The sequence below is a fragment of the Rhinolophus sinicus genome, chromosome 6 (assembly GCF_057876585.1).
Source record: "Rhinolophus sinicus isolate RSI-liver-muscle chromosome 6, RSI-T2T, whole genome shotgun sequence".
Taxonomy (NCBI): domain Eukaryota; kingdom Metazoa; phylum Chordata; class Mammalia; order Chiroptera; family Rhinolophidae; genus Rhinolophus; species Rhinolophus sinicus.
The window spans coordinates 63,576,326-63,597,460 of NC_142506.1; the positions used below are offsets into that span (position 1 = coordinate 63,576,326).

The window sequence follows — 21,135 nt, forward strand, 5'->3', positions numbered from 1 at the left end:
AAGACCGGGAAAAGTATGTTCATTCATACACAAACTCACATACGAATGGAAAGAGTGATGCACTGGAATTGATCAAAAATGCAAATCACAAATATGGAAATCCCAACAGTTTTCTAGAAAACAGGACCCTTCTGTCTACACCTTATTACTCCTTATTCACATATAAGTCAGATTATGCCCAACTAAACACAGCCTTTATACTTAATGTTCAGAAATTATGTCTTAAACATAATCGCGAAGTTACGGAATTTTACTGCAACTGGAAACAAAGGAGTATCCCATTTCCATTTAGAGATATATTTCTCCTATTCGCAAAATGAAATACTGTCAAAACCGTAACATGCAGCTGACAATTTGTGAATTCAAAATAGTCTGCTCACCCTTCTGGGTCATTCAAAAATTGGTGATATTCAGAACCCATGTCACATACAAAAAGTGAAAACTATGATTTTAAATTATTACACTTTGAACAATTATCCACCAGAAACTCCCATCTTCCAGGACTCCGGGCATGTTTAAGGGTCTGTAATTTTACAATGAAGGAGCTTGGTGCTTTAGGGCTGACACTTAATAAATGAGATACTAAGAACTATATGCCTTTATTTGCAATTCTACTGCCTGTTATTAGAGTATCTGCCTCTCCAGGACTAATTAGAGGCATGAGCCTGTTTGTGTGGGTCTACTCTAGCCCATCTGTGCAATCCCTGAATTCTTCATGAGGAGAAGGAAAAGAATGGACCTGCCAAAACTAAGTGCGAACTTTCCAGAAGGTGAAATTGGCCAATTCCCCGTAATGATCACATCTGGTATTTGGGACTGCAGCAAAAGATGATTTATTTGTGTTAATCAATTTATGAACATAGTTTATAATGGTTGCTTTTAATTTCTGGTGATGAACGCATACTTTATATGGGTCATTTAATAAGCATGAATAATAATCAAATCAAATGTATTAAAAAGAGGAGATACAGACCGATGGACTTTTTAGAATATGCTGTTTTGTTAACAGCATCACTCCTAATGGAGAGAGAACTCAGGAGTGTTGTTGCAAATTAGCAGTAAAAAAGAAGAGAAATTTAATTGTATCCAGTTATGGGCCTGGTTCACATCTTAATCTAGTCTTCATTAGACTATAAATCTTACAGCTGCGATCCTAGTTTCTACTGTTATTTGCTCTCTAATCCATTATCTTCACAGTGCCGAATAATCAAATCAGATCAACCCACTATCCTCTGATGATAAACTTTCAACAACCTCTCCTTGCATTTAGAATAACACCTGAACTCACCTCTGGCATTCAAAGCCCCTAAGATCTAGCTTCAGGTTCTCTCTCCAACCTCGTCTAATACCCGGTACCTGGTCTTCCAAGTCTTGGAGCCTTTTTCTAGGAGCGCCTCTGCAATTCCCTCTGCCTGGGGCATTCTTTCTTGTAGCCATTGTATGGCATACGCTCCTTTTCAAATCTCAGTCCAAATATCACATTTTCGAGATATCACTTCTTACTATTATCTTAATAGATGTGTCAAATGGGCCAAAAATATGTTTATATTACATCAAATGAGAATGGGCATGCATGCACTGTTCCCAGCAGTGGGAGACTCTAACCATGCCATACCGAAAGTGGGGGGTAGAACCGAAATATCATTTCTATAAAACACAAGATGAGTGGGAGGCCTGGACGCTATGTTGTGAATGGACAATTGGTACAGTTGCTAGAAAAGGCAACCTCAGGAATTCTGGCTCTTCGCATGGAATGCATCCCCAGGAGTCACATTTGCAAATAGGTGCATTTAGTGATCTTCGAAGAGGGTGCATTCTCAACCACTTGAAACATTTAAAGAAAGGGTTGATGATCACTTGACAATAATGTTATAGTTAGGGATTAGACAGCATGAATTAAACATCTATAGTTTGAGTAGATGAATCTTATGGGCGTGTTCAACCCTTAGAATTTTTGATTTCATGTTAAAAAAAAGTCTCACTTCTGAAAGGACAAATGCAAAGAAAGTTATGATGCTTTTTTTTTTTATAGTAAACATGGAGCGTATCCTTATGTGGGATGAATTTCGTGATGACTACTACTTTTCATATAATGGTTAATGTTTGAAAGATTACATTTTGTAAACAAATACCTCATAAATTTTCATTGGTGTGTTTATTTAAATCTAATTTTCTATTATGTTTTAGGATCACGGTCATGTGTTTTGCTAAGATAAGACATTCAGTACAGAAGGCCACAGCAAAGCAGAGCCTTTGCTATTTGAGGCTGACAGAGAGGTAGTTTCATTAGTTTGCTGCTAATATCTATTTAAGTGAGCAGCCAGGGAAATGCCTGCTAGAAAAAAGACGTGCAAATGCAGGGCAAAGCCAGTTTCTCTGCCTCTTTTCACAAAGGAAGAGAACAGGTAGCCTGCACACATGTAGAAAAGAGAAAAAGTTTACTAAAATAAATTGGAGACAGAGAGAAAAAGTAACCACATGGTAGCAGAATACATGTATACTTTGAGGATGTAAGCTATTGGTAACAACAATAAACTTGTGCATAAATGAACTACTTTCAAATACTGTGGATTTTCTTGACTCTCAATAAAACCATTCAGAAAACGTTTAATAATTCTTTACTAGTAACCAAAGAGATTAAAATTATCTCCTTTGCCTATAATCAAGGTTATTAGCTTTTAGACCCAAAACAAAAGTTTATTAATATTTTCCTGTTTGTGGATTTAATGAATAGCATACTTTTTAGGTTGCCTCTGTTTACTAGAACATTCAGAGGAATAGATGACAAGGAAATTTAAGAATCATATGACGTCCTTTGTGTAATTTTTTTTCCAACCAACATTTGGTGAATATGTGTTATTATAAATCATTTCAGTCTGAGAAGCAAATTCCATGGACAAATTTTTCTAATTAATTAATGTAAGAGTCTTCTCTGGACTGAATGAACTTCGCTGGCTAATTCTTGCATCTGAAAGCATACGAGTATTATGTAATTATGATTCCAATTGAAAATAACGGGGAAAACATCAGCAATTTACAGGAAAAGTAATCTCAAAAAATTTAAAAGTTCCAACTTTTATAAACGAATGGTCCAATAGGTATTACATAAACAAACTCCATTATAAACTATAAATATTCAGTATAAATTTCAGCCTTTTCTTTGGAAATTACAATTTTAAGGTGAGGGCATAATCTTTTACTATTGTTCATATTACATGCTTATCAAAATAAGAGATAATATCCTAATCTTAACCCATGACTCATATTTTAAAAGTTGAAAAAAAAATGAAGTATTGTAATTAAATAGAAATCAGTTTAATTATTTTGTATTAAGGCACAAGAGATATAATAAATGCAATTCTAGGACCTTTTCTTCTTCACAATAGGAAATATAACGCAAATTATTTTTTTCCCCACATAAGTCCATTTAAATATACACAATACACACAGACTCAAAAAAAAGCCAAAGAAACCCCTGGAGAATTATTATTACTTAGTTTTTTCGTTCTCATTTCAAATTTTGCTTTGTGAGAATAGTTCCCAATGAACAAATATATTAGCAATTCAAAAGCTCCAGAATAGCTGTAACAAAAGAAAATAATACTGATAATTTTGGCAATTATATTTGGAAGAAGACCACAGAGACAATGACAGAGAAGAATTAGAATGCTTGATAAGATGGAACCAGAGAGAGAAAAATAATCAAATAAAGTATTTGTTTGAATGCCAAAAAATCATAATTGTTATTTTCTCTTCTGTAAATTATTGTGTGGACGAGCACTCCTGTTCCTTTTTTTATTTTATTTTAATAGCAACAAACATGAATGCACTGTTAGATTAAAAGTTATTACTTAAAAATTCTAGTAACTGTTACAAAGCATGTCTTTTATATATAATCATGAGATTATACACAATCCCTGTTAAGAACTGGCTTTTCTGAAAGTTGATTATAATTCCTAAACCCTTGAGGTAACATTTCTATTTTATTTGTGACTGAAATTTTTTCAGTGTCAACGAAAAGACACTTAAAGCATGAATTCTTATGAATATTCTAATGTGAATTAAAATAAAATAAAAATTAAAAATTATTAAATTCTAAAATTAGAGATGTGACTGAATAGAATTGTTGAATAAATGCATTTATAATTTACAAAGCCAATAAGGCACAGCATTTATCTCAATTGTTTCCTATTCTCACTCAAATTTTGCTTTGAAAAATTGATCTGAGGAAGCAAGTGAAGGAGCAGTAATATGAAGTATCTTTACATTATTATGAAAGATTATAAAAAAAGAAAGCATCATCATTTCCCCCATGAGTCACGTGTACATGTAAATAAGCAAAAATGTTGGAAATCTAGGCAGAAAAAAATTAATTTAAAAAGCTGTTATTTATATCACTGTATCTAAAGATTTGCATATGTAAAACGTCTGTGGTTTGGGAATAAAATTCACTACCCTATGACCTGAGAATTCATACCCATGGTTTGAGATAACTGCATCCAAGTTACAGTTACTAAAAGTCCCTCCTCCAGAGCTTCTGTAATTTATGAAAAGGATGAGGATTTCCAAGGCCCGGAAGAAATTATGCATTTGCTGGTGAGCATACTGCCTAAGGGTGTTTCTTGAACATAATAACTGTTCAAGGCTCCAGTAAAATCCCAAGGCTCCTGTTCTGTGCTTTACAGTGGACAAAATTTCTCCAGGCATAGCACATTTTCTAAAAGTGAGAACACTTGCTTATAATGTCTCCGCGTAGGTTCTATTCTCAATCTTTAGCTAAGAGAGAAAGATGCCTGAAAACCTATCTTTTAATATTTACCCAAATCACAAGTGAAGTGTTAGTGAGCTTACTCTAGGTCCTCCAATTCAATGATCTACTTAATCAGCTCTTAAGTCATAATGTAGTAGTTTCAGAATAAAACCTAAAAATACTTCATAATACACATGGATTTAAAAATACAAATATAAGCCTTGTTAGTTGACAACAATGTTCCCTGTCAAGAAAAAAAAAAACAACAACCAAAAAAAACGGCACTTTTTTTTTTCATTAAACCTTAACTATGATCTCAGTAATGTTCAATGGTTAGGATCTCGTTGTTCTATATCGGAGGTGAAAAGGGAAATACAGTCCTGGAGAAGGATTTAGATGAAGAAAGGCAACTGAAAAAGATTTGACCTAATTATTTTAACAGGCTTACCATGTTAGACATTCATAACTCATACCTTTCAGAAACTATGTCAATGCAATACCCTGCATGAAGCAGCTTATGACAGTAATAACAAACATAGCAGGATTTTGTTGATCACTTTTGGAAATTATATGGTATTTTAAAATGATAAATCTACTGGTTAAAATGGGCAAAAAATACTGGTTTTCCATCTTTGTCTCTAAAATAATCACAAATTCTGTATTTTAGGGCAAGCATTTGTGAAAGATAAAATCTCTCATAATTATTTTTTGAAGACAAATGTTAAAAACAAAAGTAAAAACAAACAAAAAAAGGAAGGTATTCTAATGCTTTGATGTGAAACTCTCTAAAACATCAAAAATAAAGTTAACTTCCCCAGGAAGAACTTAGATCCATTTAATTGATGGATAGGTGTAGAACACTCGCTACAACTTAGGGAAATACTGATTGGACAAATGAAATATCTCACTGCGGCAAAGCAAAAGGAACCTCGTGAATTTTTTGTTAATTTTATAGCAACCATCAATGATTATAGCATCAGTAGGAACTATTTCAAAGGTCACATAAGAAGTTATAGCCTGGTCCAGGCAGGGGACAGAGAAACATTCCATTCTTTATAAACAGCTAATTTCCATAAATATTTATTCAAGCCATGAAGGTAGAGACATAAGAAGGATGAGAAGTTTAGGGATAATGAAGTTCTCTAGGAATAGAGTCCCAGGAACTCTAAAGGGAATATATGAACCTTGCAAACAAACCTCAAGGCATTGTTTTTCATTACCTTTCACTACGGTGGTCCAGGTAATTCTAATGCCTCTCGCATTCAGCCTAGAACCTCTAAAAACATGCCAAGCTATGTCTGCAACTCACCCAATCAACCAACAAGCCAAACCTGACAATCACAGACAAGACAACACTTCAGACCTCCCAGTAGAGACGCCGATAGATCATGGAGACATGCTCTGCGTCAGTTTGCTTGACAGACTGTTAAAAATCCTCCTGCAGAATACTAAAATATAAGACACTCTTACAACCTTAAATTCAAGTAGCTTCACGCGATTTGTGGAGGAGAGCTGGCAAAACCAATAAACACATGTAAATAGGAATACAGCTGGAATCATAATATGTCGACTGCTTCCTGATGCAATTCAGAAAGAAAATCTTTCATATTGGTCATTTCTTTTATTATTATTATTAGAATAAGTCTTTTTGGAGACTTGTCACAGTCCTCTGACTGGCTGAACAGATGGATTTCTTATTAAAACACACACATAAACACACATGTCAATAACCGTCTGATGCTTTGTGGGACCTGTCCAGTACCCTCAGTCTCTTCTGTACTGCGCATCGCTGATGCAATTTGTAAATTCCACACGATGCTGTAGAGAAGACTACACACCGAGCAGAAGCGCGATGCCCTCTGGAGCACATATACTACAGAAACACAATACTTATATCACAGTAGCTACACGGATACAGACAAAAATCCCAAGGTAAGTTTTGCTTCTTCAAGAACGCTAAAGCAATCTCTAGGAATTGTAAACTGCTATCATGCAAAAGTCAGCCAAACTGAAAACTTTCAGAAAACACTCTTTATGGCATAGACCAAATACCAACTAATCTATTCAGGCAACCACGTGTACACTCCTGTATTGAACGGATTCACTGGGCTTGGGGTAGCAGACAGTCTGCGGGACTTCATATACAACTCTTTTGCGGAATGTATTTAGAATTCAATATAGAAAAAGAGCAGTAAAAGTTAAAGGCCATATATCTCAATCCCTTCTTCTTCCTTGGCCTTTGCTCTCACGTTCTACTTATCTGCTATTACTTTGTATCCCATTGCCATTTCCTCCAGCTTCTGAATGTACAATACTAGGGAAAAAAAAAAAAAAGAAAAGAAGGACGAATTGACTCAACTTCTCAGTGACTAGTAGAAAATACCATTTTCATTTAAGCTAAGGAAGGTAACGTAGCGTGGTATAAAGTAGAAAGGATCCATCATTCAAGAAAATTCATTTTTACATTTTGGCTATTTAATATGATAATCTCAGCCTCTGAGTTAATAGGAATTGCAATGTAGCAATCTAGGATTTGGAAGTAATGCACAAGTGGTCCCCATTCTCTAGATGTCCTACAATACACTGCATGTACGAAAAATATGTTTACATCACACGAAAACTTGACTATCGTGAACGGTAGATAATAACCCATCTGATCATAGCCCTTCCCCATCTGAAACTTTCCCTTAGAGAAACTTATTTATACACAACTTTCAAGGAAGTTACCTCCACGATGGCTTTCCCTTTGCTTCATACCTGTATATCTTGTATCTCGTGCTAAATCCCTGGCGACTTCTGTCCACAAAATCTGTGTATTCCTGTGAGCGATGGAAGGGTCCCTTATCAGACAGGAGCCAGTCGAAGGGGCTTGTGGCATGCTGATCCGAAACGGCAGCAACCGCTAAAACCCAGCAATGCAGACTCAGTGCTATCCACTCCCATAGAGCCATCAGAGAGAACACTTCAGCAGCGGCTCTGGTCCACCATATCATGCTTCCACTGGGGGGTTAGAGCCTTCATTCTTTTAGCTTTCCCTCAACACCTAGACAAAATACACAGGCAATTAGTTAGCCCCTGGAAGAGTCTTTTCTAGCAAGTAAGGTGTTGAGGTGGCTAATCCTTCCTTTCCTTTTTCATTTTATATCACTGTTTTGAATGCAATGATAGTAAGAGTGTATATAAGTAAAACAAAACCATTTCATTTTTTTTTTGGTCAAAGCTGTATCTCTTTCATACTTTGTGTCATTTTGAATTTATTGGAAAATAACTGACTGAGTCATAGGGGTCTCGTCACTGCAGTGTCACAGTGGGTCATGAACATCTGTGACACAACCACCAGAATTTTGACTACTATTTCATTTTTCTGCTTAAATGCTTTACAACTGGAGACACTTTCTAAATAAATAATGAACATTTAATTATATTGTAACTTGTGTTATAAAATTTTAATACTTAGTGTATTTTACTGTTATCTTAGAGAAAAACTTCAAAATCAATTAAAGATATTTAGGTAGTTATTTGCGTGAGATAGATAAAGTTGGATGGAATAAAACTGTGGCTTTAAGAATGCATAAATAAATACATAATTGTGTTTCTATGTGTGTGTGTATGTCTATCATCTTTCTATCTATATACATAGATGGATGGATGGTGTGAAGGCTGATGGGAGTGGAAGTGTGTTTGCTCAGATTTCTTTCTATTTTTACTATCCTATTAAGGACTAACTTCCCTGATTATTTAAATAGAATCATAAGTAAATTACTTTTAGGATCTTTAGAAGATGTAAATGTGCCTCTGTGTCTTATGCATGAGATAAATAGGCATACCCATAAAATCCATATACACACAAAGACAAAGCAGATTATACACAAACTATGAAACCACATATATTAATTTTATAAGCATTCAGAAATAAAATATTATAATAAGGGGTGTAATTCCCACTGTGGTAGAGCATAAATGACTTTACACAGAGCAGCTAATGCAATGTCTATAGGTTACACACACACACACACACACACACACACACACACACAAATCCTACAAATATTTGAATTCAATCCTAGTTTCCATCCTCACCATTTTGTTTCCAGTATTAGTCTTTATAGCACATAGAACTATGCAGGATATACATTCTGACTAATGAGAAAGGTCTGGTTGCAAGATTTTTGTGTTAGGAAAATCTCTTCAGAAAGCCGTCAAACACACAGTAGTAAGTAAAATATTTTAATTACAGTAGTTGTCATATTTCTCTGGTGTTTAGATAAGGCAACTGATAGTCTGATGTGCTTTCTAGTTAGAACCCTACAATTAATAATTTAAGTCTAATCAATGTATACAGGAGAAGTGTACAGTAATAATTTTGCAACTATAAAGTATGTCAAAACAGTGATATACTATGGCTGCTCTGGGTCATCAGTCACATTCCCAGCACACAATTCAAACGACTCATAACCCACATATGATATGAGTTGCCCAATCATATGAGTTGCTCCACTGTGGCGATTACAGAATGCCTTCTTTTGTAAACAACAGAGGAATTCTTACAAGTGAATACATTCTAAAAATAATTTATCGTAAGAAAGGATGACATCACATAATAGAAACATTTTAGAATAAGGGCTGGGAGATGCTGGATCTCCCTCAATTATTTGTATAAACATAGCACTGTCAAGTGATTCAATTCATAGTTTCTAATTCTGAGGAAGAAAACAGATAGTTTTTACTTTTTTTTTTATGTGGGAACTATACCATTTTTCATAATATTAATATATTTAATTTACATTCATAAACTAAGAATTATTATTATGCATAATAGTATGATATAATCCCCCTATGACTAATAAATATTTCTTACCTTTGTTAAATAGACAATTTTATTCTGCTGATCAAATATATTCAAACTAGCAATATTTCATCAATCTTACAAAACCTTTATATTTTCTTATGTAAAGCACCAAGAATCCGAGCATGTGGTAAGGACATTCAGAGTGTTTCAAAGCATACTTCATACTGATATGAAATCACGTAGTCACATACGATAAAACTAAACCTAACTCTGTGCTCAAGCACAGGATTTTGTTAGATATATAGCATTACAGAAAGAAAAAGTAAGATACAATTGACCTAGACAGCATTTGAGGTCCTAATCTCAAATTTTTCAATATATAATTATCCAGAACCACTGTTTTATTATTTTCTTCACCAAATGTGTTATAACTGTTTTATGGTCCTCTTATTCCCTAATCTCAACATATAGGAAGAGGGAGTGATTTTCTTACATTATTTGTAGGGGAACTCCCTTAGAAAATGTTAGCATTAGGTATTAATTATTTCGGTTCTTCTAATTCTGATTTGGGTTCATGTTCAGCTCCTGCTCAGAAATTAGTTTCCCCAAAAGAGCAGTTTATCAGCACATGGCAATATCAATCCTGACTAAATTTAATTTTGGGGATCTCTTGAAATCATTATGTTTGTAAGGTCTTTGTAAAGAGATGTACAATACCCAAACTATGACACTTGACACTTCTGAAACCGTATTTGAGAAATGCCTTTAACAGTTACAAAACAGAGAGAAAAGCAGTTTAGAATACATTAAAGAAAGATGTAGGCTTTCAAAGCTCCTTAGAACAAGGGGACACCAGACTCAATATTCACTCACAAAAGGATCTCATTTACTTAGCCACAAAAACAGGTACATGTACATGTGAATCACCCTTATACATATGAGCACTGATTTTTAATTATTACTGAATACCCTAAATTGGTTCTTTTACTTGATATGGGTTAATAACCTTACATATTCTTGTGTGAAAGATAACTTTGTAATATAGATTGCCAAGGACAAAAGTATGAATCAAGTTCCTTGAAGGACATTTGGAGGTCACTACTGAAGTAAGCAGGTAAATTTCAAGGTATCGCTATTGAAGAGAATCATGAGGACCAATGAAAGACAGTACAAAGTATTAACCTAGTGAGTGAATTCATTGATATGACTCCCTCGAGGGTGGGGAAAGTGCAAAATGACCTTGAACTTAACTGTTCCTGAAGAAGTATATAAGAGACCAACTACTGTTCATTGACAGTGTCAATGAACGATATTTTCCAGAACATGTAAGGGTGTATTTTATGAAAAAAATAAAAGAAATTGACAAACAAGAAACAACAAAACATTATAAACAAAAGTGTAAATTCATGTTTAAAAAAGGGGTATATATTTAAAGGTGGTATTGAGTGAGTTGTTTTCTTGTAAAATAAAAGGAAGTGATAAATATTGATATATCAGTTTAAAAATAGATTTTTAGTATATGGCTTACTCTTAACAAATTCTCACAAAATAAAATTCAGTGAGAACAACATCAACTCACACAAATTTACCGTTTGCAAATATCTAGTGGCCTTGGAAATCTGTGTAGAAGAAAATACACCAAAAGGATCTTATATATAATAATATACACTAATACATATAATACATAATAAATGCATAAATTATTAATATATTTACTCTAGATGTAACAATTTCTAGCATAGAATTATGATTCCTCTTTCCCAGCTCTGTGTAATCCCAATCCAGGGTGACAGTGGATTACTTGCATCTAAAATATTGACGTATCATACGAATTTGAAACTCAGAAAATATTTAAATTTATAAAATATTTCCTATAATATTAATGAATTTCTAGTATAGTTGAAACTACAAAGTAGAAGATTATAAATCACTGACTTAAGACTTGGTATGCTTTAGATTGTGGGTTATATCATAAAGACTCTGTTTTTAGAACACATTACTAATGAGTATTGTTAAACAACACTGCATACTGTATCATTTCTTCTTTTGTCTGCATTTGGACTGAGTTTTGTTGCTAACACCACCAAAATATATCCTCATGGAATAAAACCCACTTATGATCTTGCATTTGCAAAGAAGTTTCATAAATATTTAAATATTTAAAACCCACAGGAAGTTGAGAGACTAATACAGTAAACACATGCAAACTTCAGCTACATTCACCATTCACCTGCTGTTCATATTTCATCACCTCGTCTCTCTCTTCTTCTATCTTTCCATGTATATAACAGAATAAGGTTCTGAGGAAAATTGACTGCTTGGCCCAAGATTATATACCCATTCTCCAAATTCCTGATCTTGAGCAAGTACTACACTGTTTTATAAAATAGCTTCTTAACATTCACGATCACTAATACTGAAGTTTATAAATTTTATAAAAAGTTGAATCTTCAAAATAAATTCTCCAGTTCCCAAAGGGACTGGAATATACATTATTCTATTAAAGTATAAATATAAGAATCATTCGTTATTATAAATTTATATATAATATTCCCAGAATCTATTAAATACATAGCATTAGATTATCATGTTATATAAGTAATTCTTTTATTATACACTGAAATAAATGCTAGCTCTGAAGTATCTATTAAATATAACCTTGTTTTAGTAAATAAAGAGTTAAATATATATTTTTAACTGTAAGTTTTTTCTACATAGTCAATGCTTATATTCCTATTTGGTAGAATTACTAATACAGAAACCTAGAATAAAAGAGTAAATCTTATTGATCACGTACAATGTACAAAAAATACTCCGATATGCTTTCAAATGGAGAAGGACCACAGGTGTCACTAAAAATACTGCTCTGTCCTAACTTGATTGTTAGGAAGACCAATTATAAGGCAGAAATCAATACTTCTGTCAACTACAAATCTACATTCTCCAGTTTGTTTGTCTTTTGTTTTTTTTAATCGCTTTCAAGTTTCCTTATCTTATAAATAATACTTTTATTCACTCAAATTTTTAAGCCCCAATCCTATGTCCACTACCTTCTCAATCACTGCATTTATCTAATCAACACCCAAGTTCTACGCATTCTTCCTCCTAGGAATCAAATCTATCACTTTCCGACTTTATGTGACTGGGTCACTCTGTACCCCAACACTACCACCATCTTGAATCACTACCATCATCTGGATTACTACAATAACTTCATAATTGTTCTTGCTAATACCCCCTGGCTCTCGCCAATCTATTCTTTTTACTACGGTTATCTCACTAAAAAGTTAAATCTGAAAATGCGTCTTTTACTCCCACTTATGATTTTTGTTCTTCTGACCTCTTGATAACATCCAAACTCTTTCAGATACTATGTAAAATTATCTTCCATTGCTTCACTCTTCACCCACATCTTTCCCCTTTGTGTATGACAATACCGTCATCAACTGAACATCCACTATGCTTCAGTCATGATTTTACTCCTCAAATTCGCCTCCCTTTCTCATATCCTCAGGATCATTGCATATACAGTTCCTTCTACCTGGACCACAATCCCTACTTGGATCCCTTCACCTGCCCAAACTTAACCTATTCTGCAACTGCAGACTAGAATGTCACTTCCTCCACAGAGCTTTCTATGATCCTTTGAAGTTGGTCTGTCAGACTTCATGATGGCATGACTTCATCTTTTAAAGCACAATTACAGGGCATATTTATTTGTATATTCTGTCTAGTTTCCTGTGTATCTATCCTGCCACAGCTAGACTTAGTTGTAGGAAGATGAGAATAGTTCCTATTTTAATGACAACTGAATACAGTTAGCGTGGAGTCTGAAATAAAGTTATTTAATAAGTATTGGCTATGTGAATGAAAGAATGGTGATTAATTAAGTGCTAAATTGAGGTGTAGTTAACATCCTATGTATGACAAGGTTAAGAAAACGCCTACACAGAAGCAAAAAAGAAATTTTACAGAGGACTTTGCATCTGAGATACACCTCAGAGGACATTAGCTTCAATAGTTGAGAAAGGAGGGAAACTGAATTCTAAGGTAATGGTTTTGGTGTCAAAATCATAAACATAACTGACAAGTAATGAAGCAGTAGCAAAGCTAAGCATTCTTAACATTTTAAAAATTGTTACGGACAGGGATATAAAGCATCATTAATTATTAGGTTTAGGAGCAATTATAAAGGATTGCCATGATCACGTACATAATTGTGGAAAACTCAGACTCTTTTCATTTATGCTCTATTATTCATAGTTTCTGCAGATGGACCAAATAAGCAAGAGTCCACAGGTCAAGTCAAACATAAATCCTCTTCTCACTAATGAGCATAGTGTATGTTATACTGTATTGTCTCTCTTGATGTTAAAGAATAATAATATAAAAACAGCAGTTAAATAGCTTGCCGCTCCCCCTCTGGAAGGTCATATACTATAGATAACTTTAAAGTCCCTCCAAAACCATTGGGGAAAAAAAGTCAGTGACGATACAAATGGCATGTTATTATCAGTTTCTTCACAGTAAAATCAACCTTTATTGAGAGGTTTTGCTATGCCATCCATTTCACCAACATGTCTGTACTTCACCTCCCAACCACACAGTGGGTATCTATTATTATCAGCATTTGCTTGTTTAGATGACTGAAGTTCAAGGTGAATAAACAGATAGCAAAGCAAGGATTCAATGTGGGTAGTCTTGAAGCCAAAATGAAAACAGTGCTCTCCCTGTTACAGCCCACTACAGACTAATGAGAGCTGGTTGCAGATTGAAAGTTCCTTATTAGGATTTTTGCTGTCAGTTAATGAAATGTTTTTGAAAAAGTAGAAATAGAAATAAAATAGAAATAAAAAATAAAATGAAAATTAAAATGGGAGATTGTTATCTTAATCTATTATAAGCAAATGATCTGAGTAACTATATATTATGGGTTTTCATAATATAGGTTTTCATATTATGAATTTCTCAAGCTTATCTGCTTCATATAATTTAACATTTTCAAAGAAGGTTCTAGTTTAATCAACTAAATGTTACTCTGTTTAATACATTTGAAGACATGTACTATAAACTAAAAAGTCAGATAATATTTTCAGATTATATGTGTGATTTATTGGTTTAAAAAGTATAATCATGGTCAGACTGACTTAATTTTGCTATCCTCTCTTCAGAAAAATTGCAAGATTAATCTAATAGGCTTGATTAGTAATCTTATTATAAATTACTTTACATTAGTACTAAAAGAAAATAAACTATCCAACATACATAAAACAGAGTTGGTGTCTCACAATGAGAGACATAATAAAAATTCAATGGAATGAGACGACTACTATTTTGCTGAAAAGCAACCATTAATTTTTAATTAAGTTCAGTCTTCTTATGTTCTCGAACCTACCAGATAATAATAAGACTGTGAGGATCATTTCTAACAAGCATTATTTTAAGGAACAATAGCATGAAAACTCAGGCTATACCTAAAAAATATATGTATGCTTTATGGTACTATTTGGCAGGAAAGATCCCTAGATGTAAGAAAAGTAGTTTTAAAGGCATTGTTTTTCTAGAATAGCATTAAACTCAAGTATTAAATTTGATAAAATTATTGAAACATATATAGATTATCTAATACTTCATCTTCCTATATGCATAGACACGTGAATTTTCAACTTTGAATGCTCATGACCTATACCTATAGCATGAAGTCAATAAAAGAATGGAGTTCATTATTTAATGATTTATGCCTTTAGTTAAATAATGGTGATAATCTATAATTTTAGACTTCAAATGACTCAAATTATTCTTCCTTAATTTGCACATTGTTTATGTAAAGATAATGAATTTTTACATAGCCTAATGCAGTAGAATTTTGCATGTTATTATATAAAGATGTCAAGAAATTCATCACGATATAAAATCTTGCATACATTACATAGTGTGTGCCATTTCTCCATAAAAATTATGTAGGATTTTGCCACATTCTTTTCTGTAGTCTACCAAGATTTAGAGAAATGGTTGTCTTACCTTTAAGTATCTGTTGAAATATACAGTAATATGTACAAACAGGATGAAAGTCATTCAGACTTTTAGATATACAATTTATCACTGAGCACGCTTGAGAATTATACCAAAATGCACGTTTTTCTTTTCCTTACGCATTGATAATTCTATTTCCCTCAAGAAAGTAAAGAAAATTTACAGAAAGCTGAAATGTAGTAATAAGCCCTAGCACAAAACAAAACAAAAACCATTTTACTCCAGGCATCACAGAAAACTGAGGTTATCCAAACAGGGACTACATAAGACTGGAATGAACTCTTGTTTAAATTAGCAACTCCTTTTGAATTTTAAAGACAAGTGTCCTGCTGGGTTAATAACTACTTTAAACACTTTTGAACATGGCAGTGTGAACATTATGAAAATCACTGCTGACTGGATGGATTTCCACTCATGAATCTTCTAAAGTTTCCCAATATGCTGCTAGAACCCTCAACCCCACTGCTGTTCCTAGAGCAGACTGTGAAAGGCCAGCCGTCAGGGATAATGTTTCCGGCACCTGTGGCCAAACTGTCACCCACACAGTGAAGTTATGGAGCCTGCTCTGAACTGAATTCCTGTTTTTGTCTTTAACTTCTGTGGGCTGTTTCACCTGCTTACGCTAGCACGAGATCGCCATGTTATTAATAAGTAAAGTGTTACTATTCTACCTGTCCTTTTAAACTTTTTTTTTTCCCTTCAAGAATTGAGCTGCCTTGTTTTAAATCACATTGTATAGGACTGGCTTTACAAGTGATTCTTCCTGGCCATTTAACTGCGAAAACTGTATTCCAGAGGGTCCTTCTCATTATTTGTTTCAGCTGACCAGGCAATACAGAGCCTCTGAATTACAGCTTTAAGTGTTTTCCCTGTTAATGAGGGTTCGGATTCCTCTGAGGAGTATATACTGCAGAGAGAACTAATCGCCTGCTTCATCCTGTCAATACAATCTTGTCCCACCAATAAAGAGGAAGTTAAATGCTACCAGCTAATGGTGGAACTGATTAGAAAAAATGAAGACAAAGGGAAATCCATTCCTTAATTCTGTCCAGCATATAGGGAGATCATTCTTAAAATCCCAAAGTTTAGGAGTCACCTGGGTTATCTCTATAATTTCCATATCAAATATCTCAGTGTTTCAACCCATGAGTTCATATAACCAAATATCTTGGTAAGATTCAAGTATTTAATTTTAACTCATGAGGAATGTGGTCAGAAACTAAAGAATAAAGTTCAGATACAGTATATTTAGAGTAGTATATTTAGATTATAAAATATAATTTTAAAGTAAAATATGAAAAGTGCTTCAGAAAGTTTATTGTAATTACCATTTGACTATCAAAACAGTGAAAACAAAAAAAAAAAACAGCATAGTTTAAAATAAAGGTTAAAATCATCCACATACAGGAAGGGAGTAAAAATAATGGTTATACACATCTGGATTTAATATGGTTACTATAACTTGCAATACGATTTCGCTTTTTCTTTATTGTAGTCCAATAATAAAAAGGATTCAAGTTTGTGAGGAGAATAAGTCATTTCTTGTCAGTAAAAGAATTCTGTAACTTCTGCACATTTAAAGGGAATTTCAGGAAACTGTTAATTAAAAAAATAACAAAAAACAAACTAACTGAAAAATACCAATGTGCACATCCATGCAAGGACAAAGATAAACCCTTTGCCGCTGCCTTTCTGGACAATGTTTAGCTACAGTTTTTCAAAGCTTTAGAAATGCTTTGGAAAAACGTCATAAGGATCCTGGGTAAAACCTGAAAGTGCAATGCTATCTCATTCAACAAAGGGATTTATACTGCTGTGTAAAAAAAGGCTGACGAATATATTCTAAGAACAAGACATAATATGGAAACATTTTGGTAACCTAATGGACAATAAATCCATGGATTTATAACAGGACCAAAACATGCCTTGGAGTTAACCAGACTCCTGGAAGATAAAATGAACTATTTCATTAGAAGTTAATATACATAGAAATATAAACAGGAGTGTATCTTCTGAAGTCACACACAAAGTCAATATTATCTTTTAGATACTTTCAAAGAAAGTTCACTAAAATTATTTAAAAGTTTTTTTGTTTGTTTTTTTTAAGAGGTCCTGATTATTTAAGCCATAGGAAAAAAAAAATATTTAAAATAAGAATCTTCAGGTTCTTTTTATCCATGGCTGAGGAAATGAAAATGTTCAAACTTTTAAATAAAATGTGTGGTTATAAATATTGTCGGTGGACTCCTAAACGTATCTTCTAATCCTGCAGTGGAATATCTTCTTTTTACAATGGAGTAACAGCTACCTCTTGCATCAATCTAAGAAAAGCACTAAAACTTTGTTATTTTCTGACCCAAAGTTACAATTATCTTTCCTATTTCCTCAAGACGTTATCAGTGAGCCTACAAGCAGAAAAATTATTGATCAGGGATCCAGGTCAATGAATGAAAGTACTAAAAATATTTCCAGAGAAAACCTTAAAGAATACTATTTGATAGAGAAGAGAAAGCAGTAGTTATAGATATCATTTAAGTCACAGCATCGTAATTCTTGTGATTATTTAATAATTCCTATAATAATAATTCCTATAGTAATAATTCCATGGCATTCCAGCATAAGCAAAATCAGGCAGGGATTCATGTTGGTTTTATTCACTAATGCACCTGTAGCACCACAACAAAACAAAACAAAACAAAACAAAACAAAACAAAACAAAACAAAACAAAACAAAACAAAAAAAAGCTTGGCATAGACTAGACCCTCAATAATATATGACAGAATAAGAAAATTAAATTTGTAAAGTCTGGTAATGTTAATCTGATTTCCTTCATTAATTCTAATTACAAAAAATCGGAAGTTACAACCCATTGGAAAGGTTTCCATTGAAAAAAGCTAACATTTCCTGAAAAAAAAAACAACAACAACAAAAAAGATAGAAAGAATAAGAAAACACACGATGTTAACTGAATCAGCACTTTGGGAATCGTGATGGCTTTATTTGCAGAACTAACCTGTCCCTAAGTCACTCTTTAATAGTTATCCTTTAATACTCTAGATAGAAAATACATTATTTATTGACCCATGTCTACACTAAGGAATTTGGCAACCCCTTCTCTCAAAGAGAATAATATTCACAATAACAAAGTTGGATATGTTGGGGATAAAATGAGTGGCCAAGCATTATGTTTTCCTTAGTGGATGAACTCAAACAAAGCATACTTCAAATAGCAAAAACAACAACAAACCGTAAGCCTGTTATATACAATTGTTATATCTTTTCATTGTTGTATCCCCAAGGTTCACCGTAGTGCACACAATTGATCAGACTCTCTCTCTCTCTCTCTCTCTCTCTCTCTCTCTCTCTATATATATATATATATATATATATATATATATATATATATATATATATATATATTATATAGACATATATATACTTCTTTTTTTTTTGAAGTTCCAGAAATAATAACAAAAAACAGGTGGTTTACAACAAGCAAACCAATCCAACATCAGGTATTTAGCTGCTTTCTCCAAAGCCTTCTAAATCACCATCTAATAAAGATGTCAGAACTTTCCAGTTTCTAATTTAATCATGGTTCTTTGACAATGAACCCTTGCACATTTTACCCAGTTGCCAGACATGCTCAGATGGCCCATGTTTTCACTGCCTGGTTTGATAATACAGTCCACCTTGTCTAAGCTTTTTTATAATGACAAGCACCTGATTTCAGCATTATTTAACAACATACAATTTTGAGAACATGATATTTTCAAGGATCATTCGTGTCAATATATTACTTTAACTTCTAAGGTAATTCAAACTGTCTCCAAACTCAGAAAGTTATAAAGAACTTAAGGTACTATATTTCAAAAGCAAAGTAAACCTCTATGAAAAAATAGTATATATTCTTGGAGTTTTTATATAAAAAGAAACAGCCAGATTTTGAAGAATATTATAAGAAAGAACAAATGAGACATTATTATGTCTGACATATAAAGACTATTGAATATTAATTATACCCAGCATATCATGTACATACTAGCTGCAATTTAAAAAATCATGTAGTCTAAACTTGTCAGAAATTACCTTCTGAATAATAATTATAGGAATCAGTATTATGGAACTTTTCAGAGACCCAAATTTGGTAATAGGTAAATTTTTAATGAAAAGTTAATAATTGTCTGGTTTCAAATCCTGAGGAAATAAATTTTCATCTTTAGCTTAGAATTCTGCAAGTCTAGGTATAACTAAAAGATAGTAATGCATGCCAAATTTTTATCACTTTTGTCATGAAAGACTCATAGAAAGCTAGATTAAACTTTTGTTTACCTTACTGACTCAATTGTTACTGATGAGAAAGAAATAATTTTAATAGTTAATCATAGCAGCTTATATTGGAATTGTGATTTCACTCTAAATCAGAGGAGATGTTGAAAAAGTAATAATGACATGAGTAATCTTTCATATTCATTCTGGTCTATCTCTGTGTGGTTGTAATTTGTTTTGTCTTTCAAATTGGTTAAACAAGGGATGTGTTAAAATGTCTGCATTTCATGGGCGGATGGAAGATACAAACTGGTAAGAGTTCACTCTAAGGGGAAACTTGGATGTTGGATGTTATTTTCCCCACAGTTTTGTCACTATTCAAACATAATTAGTGTTATGTTTTTAGCCAAAATATAGAGAGTTATGCATTTAAAATGTCTATGATCTGTCTTGGATCTAAAAGTTCTCAGATCGGGAGTGATGTATTGCAAAAATGTGTGTGTGTGTGTGTGTGTGCGCGCACGCTAGAGAGAAGGGGGGTTGTAAGTAAATAAGCTATGTCCCCAGCCAGACATATATATATATATATATACACACACACATATATGATTAATTTTGAAAAATATGTAGAGTGCCGCTTCAGAAATTGCTCAGAAGTCTTTTTTTTTTTTTAATTATTATTATTTTTATTTTTTGCTATTAAGTTTAAATTCACATAGAAGACTGAATTCACATGTCTTGGTTCCCATTTCAAAAATGAAAGTGTTGTTTTCCGGTGATTGTGAAAGGTTGACAGGTTGAAACTTTCAGCAAGTAGGAAAGAGTCCACCTTACAAATCTGGAAAACACAGATTTCATCTTAATTGCTTATTTAAGGGAATTTTTAAATTAAAATTCACCAGTTGTTTGTTTCTTTTACAACTCCATTCGGAGTGGAATTAGTAATAAGGACCAAAAAAAAAAAAACAAAAAGTACTTTCTAGTGGTTGTTGCTTTTCACTGATAATTGGCAAGTCCTTTCTATTCTATTTTGGAAACTGCAGTCTTTCATATCATTCCATAATATAACCTTGAAAATACGTCTCATCATACTTCTAAAATGTACTGCAACTTTGTGTTTGTGTATAAGTGACAGCTCTGAATCCATAACCAAGGATTCTATTACTGTAAATTCAAGTACAGCCATTCAAATTAAATGTTTTGAGTAAGGTAAACTTGGTCCATATATTAATATTTGGTATTATATATGAAAATGTTAAACAAAAAAAGCATGGGTTAGTTATCTAAAAAGAA

The 21,135-nt window shown here is 33.1% G+C and overlaps 1 protein-coding gene across 7 annotated transcripts in view; it reads right to left on the reverse strand.

Moving 5' to 3' along the window:
- The window catches only part of BRINP3 (BMP/retinoic acid inducible neural specific 3), a 262,338-nt gene that overhangs the window by 232,437 nt on the left and 8,766 nt on the right, over window positions 1-21,135 (reverse strand). For 3 of the 7 annotated variants that reach the window (XM_088799152.1, XM_074317040.2, XM_088799153.1), the window contains one exon: window positions 7,478-7,793. In XM_088799152.1, coding sequence (XP_088655278.1) covers window positions 7,478-7,743 — 266 coding nt within the window. In that variant the 5' untranslated portion in view covers window positions 7,744-7,793. Of the gene's footprint in view, window positions 1-7,477; window positions 7,794-21,135 lie in introns of those variants that run through there. The other 4 variants (XM_019744446.3, XM_019744762.3, XM_019744608.3 and 1 more) reach the window with 2 other exon arrangements.